Source organism: Siniperca chuatsi, linkage group LG19 (assembly GCF_020085105.1).
Source record: "Siniperca chuatsi isolate FFG_IHB_CAS linkage group LG19, ASM2008510v1, whole genome shotgun sequence".
Lineage (NCBI taxonomy): Eukaryota > Metazoa > Chordata > Actinopteri > Centrarchiformes > Sinipercidae > Siniperca > Siniperca chuatsi.
Genome location: NC_058060.1, coordinates 15,250,322 through 15,262,812, shown reverse-complemented (window position 1 = coordinate 15,262,812; position 12,491 = coordinate 15,250,322). Strand labels below are relative to the sequence as shown.

Here is a 12,491-nt window from a genome sequence, read left to right as displayed (position 1 = left end):
TTAAGTTCATTATAAATAACAACTATAAAATCAACATTGTGACACATGGAATATCTTTGAATGTAGGTTTCAAATCACATGGTTAACCCTGTTATATCTGAAAAGTTGCTTGTATATTTAATACAAATGATCACTTTTTAATGTATCCTTCACAATCCCTGTATCTCTGTTTCAAAGCTCAGTCACTGATCATAAATTCACCACAGAGCACAAGATAATACATCACACTTTTACAAAATACTGTGCAAGGACTTAGACATACAACCATAAAGCGAGCATGAACAAACAACCATATTTCATGATTGATGCACTGGCAAAGATCCAGTTCATCACTTCCATGCAAGAAAAAAAAATCTATTTCTCTCAAGTCTTGGGGTCAGGAGTTAAATATTTTCTGCATAGGCAATCCGCTCTTTCCGCCACACTATTTATAGCGCAGGCAGAAACAGCTGAGCTGACTGCAGTGATGTCACTTGCGCTGATGGAATGCTTTGTTCCACAGCGTGTGCGCATGCCACCTGGGTCTGTGCGAGCTGCGAGGGGAAGCTTGATGCGGGAGCCAAGATGGCTGACAGTTGCCCCATTTTTCAAATGTAACAAACCGTCACTATCTCCTTGAACCAGGCTGTCCACGGCCCCAAATACAGTACATAAACCTTATCAAAGCATTCATTCCTCTGTCATGCCTCTGTGTGTTAATGTCATGAAAGGTATCAGTATTTGTGGCTGCCATTTAGAGCTGAGCGCTCATGCCAAAGTAGGGTGACATCAGGGTAACCACACACTGCAGCTGAAGAGGAGAAACTAACGCAGGGTCTTAAAGCATTGAGGTGTTTGTCACTCCGTGCATAACGTGCATACGGCTGAGGCGTTGAAGAAGTACTATACCCATATATATTTTTAGTAAGCCTTTGGGCTTCTTTCAGTGTCCCTAAAAGAGCATGGTTGCCTGGCAACCATTATTGTTGCCATGGAGATTCATGTGTTGGCAGCTGCTGCAATCAGCATTAACTCAAGGCACATATTCTCATTCCGATAGTCAGGCGATGGGAAGGCAACTAGGACACACAGTCAGAGAGGGATAGTAATCAGTGTGAAACATATGCTCATCCATTACTCGCTGCATTAATACAATTATATCAAAAGAAATTTATGGCTGTGCTTTGGTGCAATGATCACATTGCAGGCAAAGGCATAAAATTCCACCTCATAACAGATCCCCGCTTTCATTTAATAAATGGCAGCAGGCTATAACACAATGCAAAACAATGCCATTTCGCCTCTGACAAAGACATCTGTTAAATATGTCTCTATTTAGAGTCACATTAGAGAATATATATTTGTTTCCATTTTCCTTTGAAATCATCAAGGTGAAAAGCTGTATACACTGTGCTTTAGTAAATGTTAATAATAGTAAGACAATAGTGTCCCTGCTGGGAAATGTATAAGCAGCATTTACAAATGGCACATTTGACAACATTGTTTACATATTAAATAATTTCATGAGAAACCTTATTGCACAGTGAACCGTACACCATCTGAGAGACAGTAAGGGTTATGCTTAGTGATATGTTTCAGACTAAACTCACTATTTTCAGTAGCTCTCTGCCAGCTGCTGCTGTTTCATTTCAACCTGTTCAGGGGATAAGTGATATTTACCTCTTTCCCTTCTTCATAGGGGTACTGGAACAATTGCAGCCCTGTTGAGAGTAGACACACACAGAGATCATAATAGGAGTTATTTCCTCTCTGGTTTTTTTCCATGGCCCAGCTCGCTCCGTCACTTCGCTGTTGACATCACAGAGCTATGTAGGGATAAAGAGGCAGAGAAAAACAATAACAGACCCATTGACCCCCATTTCACAAACCTTGGGGGTATGGGAGAAATCCACTTACAAGCCTGGAACAGACTTGCTGATTGGGCCTCAACAGGCTTTCTATTAGGGAACAGTGGAAGTGCAGCGGAAGGTCCTGACTGCTGCCATTTCTGAGCGAGCATGCTTCTCCGACTGATAGTGCAGATTTACATCTAGCCTCTTGGCACTATGGGTGAGATGCCAACCATGAACTGCATCTCGAATCAGAGAGACAATTGGATGAGCGTGCGATGCAGTTATTGAACTATATATTAATCCACACTGTGCCTTGTAAAATCAGTGATCTGATCATATCACTCCTGCTGCATTTATTTTTTAAAAAGAACTCTGGCTGAGCAATGTGAGGCAGCGCCGCTGGAATACAAGCTGTAGAGCAAAATGATTTTCTGAAGCATGACCACCTGTGTCCAGATAAAATTCATTCATTTGTTTAATTCACTTACTGCTTTATATTTACACGAGGAAGATGAGAGTATTCATTACATTTAAAGAGATGCAGGGCTGTTAATACGCATCTTTCTGCAGCAAATCAAGATTAAGCTGCTCATCTTACATTTATATTAAAGCCAGGGGTTTTCCTTCCAGCACACCAACCCTAAGATCATCTACTTCACTAAAAAGAAAACCTTAGGCTAATGATTCTGTAAATTTCCCCTCTCTTACAGCTTTAATTGCCCTACACAAGAGAAACATGGCTTTGAGAGTCAGACGTGATAATCTCCTGGCATAAGCATTAGAATGGAGGCTCACCTTGCTTTCTCTGGATGCTGCTGGTTGACATTTAACATCACAGAGAGAGGGGAGGTGGAGAGCCAGGTGCCCTACATGCACATTTGACCCCCTGCTAATGTCAGAGGGGGAAGGTCCCACACACTCATCCTCGCTTCACTCACACAAAACACTACAAGGGCGCATAGTACAAAGTATCTGTCTCAGTAATTACAGACAGGATTCAGTTTCCTGTTATATTATGTTTATCTAGCAGGAGGTGCAATTCATCCAACATATCATACTTCTAGATACCATACGTCCTTTTTAATGGACTAGAATTCAGGTTAAGGTTTCTACTGTAAAATATATGGTCGATATTGTATGATAGCAGGAAAAATAAGGCTTCAGGTGATCATACATAGCATTCTACAATGAAACTTTTTTGACGTCTTTTAAATGTACCTAAACAAAGTCAAAATACAAACCATCTACACAAAATTTCATCTCAAGCGGCTGGATTATTTTTATGCACCTCCTTTCTAATATATTCTTGTCTGAAATCTGAAATTACAGGTATTGTTAAATGTGTTAATTTAACAGCAATTAGGTCAAAGCTATAAAATAATGATTTTATACTGAGCGGAAAGCTCAATGTCTATGAGGGAAGATTCACACTTTGGAGGACATTACAAACACAGCCAGCAGGCCTGTAACCCAGTGCAGATGACCTGGTTCTGCTTGCACGCAACCATGAAATAACAACTGCTGTTTGGTGTTTGATGTTAGCTTGGGGAGCGTACTGTCCCTGCTCGGGCTAAGCAGGCACACGTTACCGTCAGGATTTGTTTGAAAAAAAAAAAAAAAAGATGGACCAAAATTGCAATGAGGTCATGTCCTGAAACAAAGCGGGATCTACTGGGTTATTCTCTAATTCTGGAGTCTATTTATTGCAGGTCAGGACTGGTTGCACATATAACATTGTAACACATAATCATTTTTTAGATTACACAAGAAGTCATTTTCATATTGAATCCCTAAAAACTGATGAAATGTAAGATGCTTGATCGTCTTAGAAATTATGCTTGCGTATTTGTGGAGAAAGAGGCAAAAACATGACAAACTACTTTCATAAATAACAACTACTAACCTATTGATAACAGTGTTATTGATATTGTACTCTGCACGGTTCCCATAACAACCACACACATGCTTTGTTATACAGGAAAATTGTGTTTACTCTTTGGAGAGAAACACAAGCAATGATGACTTTTTATATATTAATTTTTACAAACTGATGTACATTTGAAAATGATTTGTGTCTCCAAAAGCAATTTTCACCCAGTCACAAAAATGCCAATGCAAATAGAATGAATACATCGTATTTTTTTAAATGAATTTAATTATTTTTAAGAATAAATATCACTACAAATGTTCAGAAGGCAGTAGTTCATACATGCAAAAGGTTCTTATGGTCATGATGTAAATTATATTTGGACATAACATAACAGCAAGAAATTGTCACTATTTAAGCAACATGTTCACCAAATATCCCACTATTAAATTTACCAAATATTTCTACTCAGACTGTGGAAATACATAGTATGCCCCTTCTTTCTTATGTGGTACTGCAGGTATGTTTACCTGTCTGTGTTGCTTATGCAACATTAGAAGAAGCATCTTTAGATTTCAGCCAGGAAACCAAAACAAATGACTTTTTCCAACTTATTGCCATGAATATTCAGGATTGTAGTGACTGCTTTACACCAAACTCACTATTAGTTTAGGGAAATTCAAAAACAACTAAAACATACATTAGAATTTCTTAAAACAATAATACTAATATTTTTAAGTTACTGCCTCACAGCTATCAGCAACACATTTCCACACATTTTAAAGCAAAAATACTCACCAAAACTTCAGTTCAAAACAACTTGCTATTCTTAATTAAATCAAATTATGACTAAACAAAAATTGTAGACACACACAGTGTCATACAACTGAGTTACAATTACATTTTAACCAATTATTGATATGTACAAAAAATGAAGAATAAATAGATCAACATATCAAACCAGCTTTGACTTACATTTTATGGAGAATATTGTAGCACAAAGAGAAACATCGTTTAGGCTTTGTGAGGTTTTGTGGGGGGGGGGGGCCTGATGCATGATGCAAAATATAAAGGGGCTGATGGAAAGGCTGCGGTTATTAAGGCATCTCGTTGCTAAAACTGATGCAACAACGTTTACTGCTGAAGAGCACAAAGCCTGCAGCAGCCTGGACACATTTTCCTACAGACAGATACATTTTCGTTTGGATTTGGTTTCCAATTCGTTACATTTGTTCTAGAAAAGACTAACACCGATGCTTATTAGGCTTTAATGCCCACAAGTACGTTTCAAATGAAATTAATGCAGGTGATTTTGCCCGGTGTCTAAATGTTATTTGATCTTGAGTAAAATAAAGTTGTTTCTTTTTTCTTTTTTTTTGGTAAATTCTCAAACAAGTACGCTTCATGTGGCCAAGCTGCTGAGGGAGGAGGCCTGCTTTAGGATTCCCTTGTCAACAAATAACTAAACAGCTTCGGTCGAAAATGCACGTAGAATCAAACAGCATTTCGATGTCGCCTTAGTTCTAGTTTTGCACTAGGTCACATGGACTCCGTGTGAAGAAGCTGTGCATATGATGGGCGTTTCGATCTTGCAGCCTCCGTGTGTTTGATGTAAACTAATGGTATTCACTATGATAATGCGCCGCCACTGACTACATTATTTTATGCAATTTCGTCAGATCGGTTTAGTGTTGTGCAGGCGGTTATACCCCTTTTTTGTCCTTTGAGTCCTCAGGTGTGGAGAACAACATGACACTGTGCGACAGAAATCCCATTCCAGAGATGTTGAACGCATATCCAACAGAAGAGTGAAACAGATGGACGGGGTACAGATTAATAATAAGTCCAAATCCAGTCTTACTTGCAGTGTGTTTCCATCCGCCGACTGACTGCTGCACAGAGCCCCAACTTCCACTATTAGGCTGCAACTTTTACAAACTTCCACCTCCGTCCAAATGATGGAATTTGCATCTGCAGCCACTACTTATTTCTTTCTTTTTTTCTCCCCCACTTCTTTCCCCCCTTCACGCCACCCCCCTTTTTAACAGGGGGCCCAGTGGCTGGCTCTTAATTTATACATGTTTATGTGTTTTGAAGTGCAAAGACAAAAGGGGTGGCCTGTGACCCCTAGGAGCCCCGACCTTGTGCAGGTTCATTGTGAAGCGCTGGGAAAGTGGCTTTGGGACGGAGACCCCGGGCCACTGACCCACACACATCCCGGAGCCCTGCCATTCATGTGCGCACCGCTGCATGTCGCCCCGCAGCTCCCATTGTTTCAGTGGGAACAATAGCTTTACCCCCCTCTCTGCCGGAGAGAAAGCAGCTTTCAAACTTCCCTCTATATGTAGCCTGATGCAAGCCCCGGCAGACTTTCCCTCTAACCCTTTAAATAAAAAGTAAAAATGTTGACAAAACGTTAACGCTGTTAGTGGCGTGTTCACCCATGTTGCATCACACACCCGTGTTGCATCACTGCACTGACTGGGTTCTTGCAGCCGTCAAAGGCCAACACTGTAACAGAGTGAAACAATAAAACGGTGAAACTGTAAAAGTGAGAATGGATGTGCAGAGAATGAGATGACGGAAGGAGAGAACTCGAAGAAATAGACCGTGAATAACACCTACAGGCTATTAGGTAAAAAGATGTAGCCTATATTAATAGGTTGTGGGTAAGTAGGCATTAGCAGGCCTGTGTGTTCCGCCTTGGCTACAGGGTTAGTGAGGTTACTCAAATGACATCATACATGGGGCCCTGGTTTCGATTGGATCTTTGCCTGGGAGTCAATCTCGGCAGGAAGTGAAGGGGATACAAACGAGCAGTGCAGGACTGCCACTTGCTTCAGTCAATTACTGCCTCAGTGTTGCCCAACCAAGACTACCTATAGCCTCTGTCCTTGCATGCTAAAATTTGTAGAACAGAAAGAGCCTAAATGTTAGAAAAGTGTGCAAACAGAAACGTGAAAAGAAAATGTTTAACTTTCCTTTACTGGCCCTTAACAGCAAAACAGGGAGAGATTAGTTGCATTTAGGTCTAGAAAACATTGCAGACAGAACAAAAAATCATCTTTTCTAATTATTGGTGTAAAATACCCCTCAGTTTGTCTGGAAAGGCTCAACATACAATTGGACTAACATAGCCTAGAAATTGAGTTGCAATCCAGCGGCCTGATGCGTGAAACTGCAACGCACTAATGGACCTCTCAGGACAAACGGCATTAAACGTGATTAATTGCGGCCGGCAAGGCGACGATCTGACTGCACACACTCCTAATGTAGAGCTTCACTAGATTATAGGATAGTTATTTCTGCACATATAAACTACAACAGGCCTACAGCATAGTGCTACAATGCACACTGAAAAGCACTTTAACAGCTGCAACATGCATGAACGTAATACGATTAAATAGAAATAATAACATAAAACACTAGACATATAGGATTTTCCAGAGCGCGCACAGGATATATTTGCGTGTCAAGTGTGAGCGAGCGCGCATTTGTATGTATAAAAGCGTGTGTGTGCGCTCGTGCATGTGAGAAGAGAGAGAGACAGAGAAGAAAAGAGAGAGAGAGATTTTATTGTAATGCACAGAACGACCTGCCCTCTTTTGAAAAAAAAAGCGAGAAAGCGCAGCCATGCTTTGCAGAGGCTACAGCATCGCTCTCATTGGTAGTATCAGCCTCTCGCCAAACGGAGTCTTTGCTTGTCCGCCGCTACACCGAAAGGAACCGGGAATACAAGCGACTGCCTCCATGCTGAAAAGATCTGCAGTGAAGTAATAATGCTAAAATGAAGTTAAAAAGCAAAACAAAACAGCAGAGCACGGATAAATATTAGCAGAGCACGGTGTACTAGGATCCACCATATGGCGTGGACCATATCATGGTGAGTATCTTATGCATGCGTTTGCTTTATGCTCGACCCTTTGATCAATAATTGATACGCTGAATGTATATTTTTGCTTCAACCGTTAGCAGAGTATGTATTTCAATAGATTAGAGGAGAAGAATGGTCATTTTGTGTCTGCAGAGATATTGGTTCTGTACGCTCCCCCATGCACGCTGCACTTGCCATTGTTATTGCGGGCTTTAGGGAATAAACCACTTTAGGAAGAGAGCTAACAAAAAATGCGATAGAAAAACATCAGCAAACCCGCGCAGGGTGGACAGATCGTTTTATGTCGACGGTTGCATAATCAATAAGAAGGATAAAGAGGACGGTGGATTTCTGAACCGCATCGTTTGTTCGCTGCGCGGTGCTTAAGGACAATAGGGGTCGTGTTCCTGTCTGTGGCCAGATAGATAGAGGGACCCGAAATATGGTGATGTGCTGCCGAGCCGTGATGAAGCTCCAAACGACGGCCGATTCAAGAGGCGCCCGATATTCAGGGGATGGGAACGTTTCCGTCTAAAATGGCGTTTCCCTTTGTTTCTGCATCCCTCTCCTCTCTATTCTAGCGAGTGGGTATTGCATTGCAATTACCAAACCTACGAGCCGGCGCCTCTTCATTTTCACTACTCTGCTTTTCACGCAGTGGATTTTGCTCTTTAATGGTAAAACAGGGGCTGTCAGATGTAGAACTGGTCCCCACTATGGTGGGCTCAGGGGCTCCGTCAGGCTCAGACTGGAAAGCAGGTATGCGACTCCTACTTCTGATTAGACAGCACCGACTTCATCTGAAAGCAGTACATATGCAAATCAATAGGCTCTCCTGTAGTCTGCATCACTGCAGATTATACTGGATTATAATTGCACGGATCTCGTGTCTGTGTCAGCCCCCATACAATAACGTAATTAAAGTAATTTATCCATAAATATACATCTCCAAGCATAAACTGTACTACACTTTTCCGTCACACTCACTCAGGTACAAGCTATTTTAAATCGTATTTCAAGGACTAAAAATCAGTTGCAGCAACCTGCACTCACAGGATGACACAAGCATCCCTCCCTCATCCCTGTGTGTGTGTGTGTGTAAGTGTGCGGGGAAAGAGTGCACGTGCGCATGCCCGTGCATGAGTCTGTACTTGTGTGTGTGTGTGTGTGTGTGTGTGTGTATGTACGTACACGTGTGTTCTCATTTTTTGAATAGTGCAGTGTTGCATAACCGTTCACAGCCAATGCCAGATTTAGGGCTTCACAATTTGCGGGGCCATTGTTGGCATTTCCTCTGCCGGCCGGTACACACACACGTACACACACACACACACACACACACACACACACACACACACTTCACCAACCAACTGCAGAACTATTAACACATTTTGGCGATAAACGTAAATACTCCGAATGGGAAGTCGTCAATTTCCCTCCTAGTTTCAAGGACACAGGGTAGTCATGAGGAGGACGCTGGGTAGTATAGAGGAACATCTGTTTGCCCAGTGACGTCAACACCCCCCACCCCCCACCCCCACCCCCATCATCCCAATCCTCTTGTGCTGAAGGCAGATGCCTCATTTGTTTGGCTGGAGCACCATTAATCCCAAAGTCAGAGGAAAAGACCGGACGGAGAGAGATCAGTCCCATTTAGGCGGTGTCGGTGCTGGGCTCGCGCTGCACAGCTCGGACTCGGTGTCCCGGTCAGTTTGCTGTTGGGAGAAACGCGTGCAGGGACGCATATACATAAGAGCACCGCTGTGTTCAGGACACCCGCAGTTTACCACGGCTCTTCAACTGCCCCGTTTGCGATTTGCGGCAGTTTTAACGTGTGACCCGCAAGTAGACGCTGCGGGCTTGTGTGTGTGTGTGTGTGTGTGTGTGTGTGTGTGTGTGTGGGGAATGCGTGCGTTATGTGACTAGGAAAATCAATATTTTGGACGTGGACAGTGACTTTTCTTCTGTTTTATGGACGCCAACTGAATTTTTTAAACAGGTCAATGTGGAATATGAGATTTTGTCATCTGCAATTCTAAATGAAGTTCATGACGCATTTTGTCTTTTCTTTTTTGTAGGTGCATTATGGGATAATGGAGGACTTTTAAGCTTTCTGCAGTTTTGGACAAAGCAGTCGACGGAAGAACATCAAACGGAGTCCTTTTTCGCCTGCGCCAGCGGCCTGGGACGTATAATTATTTTGCCCGAAAAACTACCTGCTGGCTGTTTTGCGTTTAAGTCATGTAACCTAACCCTCTTTTTCCTCCAATTGAATGTTCTTTTTACATAATAAGGTAGGCCTGCACAACAACCAGGAGAGGATTTGATCTCTTTGGACCTGTTCGGGAAGCTTGGAATTTTTTTTCAATTTCCATTTTTTGGCCTAACTTGACATCCTGATAAAGTTTGTAGTCACACAACACAGGCCTCAAAGGCTGCAAAATAATTTGATTACATTTGTAATGACAGGTTTCACGGAAAGGTTCGGGATGTCCTCAGAGTGAACGCAGCTGGTGGACGGACACACACACATTCACACACACACGCGCATGCAAACACATACTGGGTTGTGTCTCTCCGTGTTCACAGCGGACCTTGATTTAATGTCTTACAATTAAGGCACGCGGTGAATGCCAAGAGATGATCCTTCTTTCGTCGGATATCTGCAGATCCAAGAAACACATCACACCTTTTGACTATTTACATTTTTTTTTAAACAATAGGCTAGGTTTGCGTCTGTCGTTTCAATCTGTAACGCATTATTCATGTACTGCCCCCCCACTTCTTTCGTTCAACAATAAAGTAAATACAGACAACGATTTAAAGCTCTTGTTTTTATGTGACCATACATGTGATGGCTCTTGTGTGTGTTGATGTGTGTGTGTGTGTGTGTGTGTGTGTGTGTGTCAGTGGGAGCTGTCCATCCGCACACAGGCTGCCCGGGAGCGCTGTCCACCGTCTGTGGTGCTGAAATCTGCGCACCACCGATCAGCCTTTTGTTTCATTCGCCTGCCGGTGCAGAAGCGGAAATGGCTCAGCTATTTTACTGTAGTGCAGGAATGCAGCCCGGACCCGGCGACATATATATTGTATATACACAGACAAACACATACACAAGCGAGGATATTAGAAGACATCAGACAAATCTTAATTTGAAGTAGTCATTACATCTAGCAGTTGGTCTTAAGACCTTATTTTTCTTAAATTAAGAAGGGAGAATCTGCAAACCGTGTGACAGTGGTGTAACTGCTTTCCACTGCGGTTGAGGCTATTTCAGGTTTTTCTATGATAAAGTAATAATACCTTTAAACATTAAATCAAATGTACTGTCGCTTATTTCGAGAAAATTGTTAAGCAGATCTGCAGTGGAAACAAGCAAACATCTTGTTCTATAGCGACACATTTTTCTCCCACTTGCTCTGAGAAACATTACTTGTTAAAATGGTCATTTTCATAGTGAAGCAGGTCCATTTTCGCCATCCTGCAATAACCTAAAATTCCTTGCATGGCAAGGATTTATTTGATCTGCATATTAATTTCCATAGTGCCAGTATGAAATGTAAATAAGGAGGTGGACCTATGCAGATACGGACTCAAATGTCCAAATAAATTGATATTAAGAGGTTTGGAAACGTTGCCCAACAAACCTTTTGACAGAACTGATGAATAGTCCAGTAGCAGAAAGAGTCTTATGGCATTTGCGCCGGATGAAATAACATCCTCCTATCTTAGTCTGTCGCCTAGTGGCGTTCTGGAGCGCCGCACTCTGTTATATCAAACCATGATGGAGGCTCATGTTTCTTGTTAGTTAGTTGAGAATTTGACAGACATTGCAATAAGATGCGTGGAGCTACACTTCACACCATCTAAGCTGTGTTACATTTCTATTTGTATTGTATTTGTTTATGTCACTCATGATTGCACGTTTATGTGCAGCACATATAGAAAGACACAGGTTCCATTTTGCCCAATTTGACAGCAGACAATAATCAGATTTTGATTAATGACACGAGTCTGTGCATATCATCGGCGAGAACGGCGGGAGGAGTGATGGATGGACGAAGGGCCTAATTGGGGTTTCAATAATTTCACCAACTCATTAATGTTTATTTCCTTTAATCCTTCAAATAAGCAATGAGTAGAAAACAATCAACGCTACAACAGAAAATGGGAGTTCGAGTACATCATTAAATGAACAGAGGTGTACTGCTAGTTAGAGTCCTAAATAGAAGCTCCAAAAAAGTACAGCAAAAGAGCATTAATCTACTATGCGTGTGATGAAGTGCTACAGTCTTTAAAATGACATGAGTGAAAGAAGGAGGGACACTGATCTACAATCACAACAATTTAAGAAGTCAGCTCCGGTCTGGGGTTAACATTAAATGAAACTGTAACTTGGTCGCATATAGAATAAATAGAGCAGCCTAAATGCCATGTCATGAATAGAGTACACTGGTGGGGCTCGATGTAGAGCACCACATGACAAAACTGTAATTTCATATCAGGTCTCTACAGCCTGAGAGTCTGGCTTCCACTGATAAACAAAATCTTCAAAGTTGAATGAAATCCACCAGTCTGCCATAAAGCACGTTCATCATGCTCCTGCTTCAGCTCCTCCAGCATGAACTGGTTTTCCTATTAGAAGTCACTGACTGCCCTCTTGTGGAAGAAATTGAAAAAACAGTTAGTTTGGATGCACAAGAGATTCATTTTAAATTGGCTAATTTTGCAAATTACACTGTGATTAATTATAATCAGTCTGACTAAGGAAAACCTGCAAAATGGATAGCAAAAGTCTGATAAAATTTCACATTTTTAATGCATTTAGTACTTTAGATAATTTTACTTTCTAGACATCATTAGTGCCTGATTAATTTGGAAAGTTGTGTCCATTTTCAAGGGTGGTAAGATGAAACAA

General features: G+C 41.6%; 1 protein-coding gene across 6 annotated transcripts in view; it reads right to left on the bottom strand.

Annotated features, from left to right (window-relative positions):
• The window catches only part of LOC122866258, a 111,695-nt gene that overhangs the window by 45,296 nt on the left and 53,908 nt on the right, over window positions 1-12,491 (bottom strand). For 4 of the 6 annotated variants that reach the window (XR_006375658.1, XR_006375659.1, XR_006375663.1 and 1 more), the window contains one exon: window positions 11,673-12,232. The exons of 1 other annotated variant lie outside the window; for it this stretch is intronic. Coding sequence is in view for 2 of the 5 variants with exons in the window: in XM_044175659.1 (XP_044031594.1) it covers window positions 12,212-12,232 (21 nt within the window). In the remaining 3 variants the exon portion in view is untranslated. Of the gene's footprint in view, window positions 1-1,659; window positions 1,701-11,672; window positions 12,233-12,491 lie in introns of those variants that run through there. One more of the 6 variants, XM_044175658.1, reaches the window with a different exon arrangement.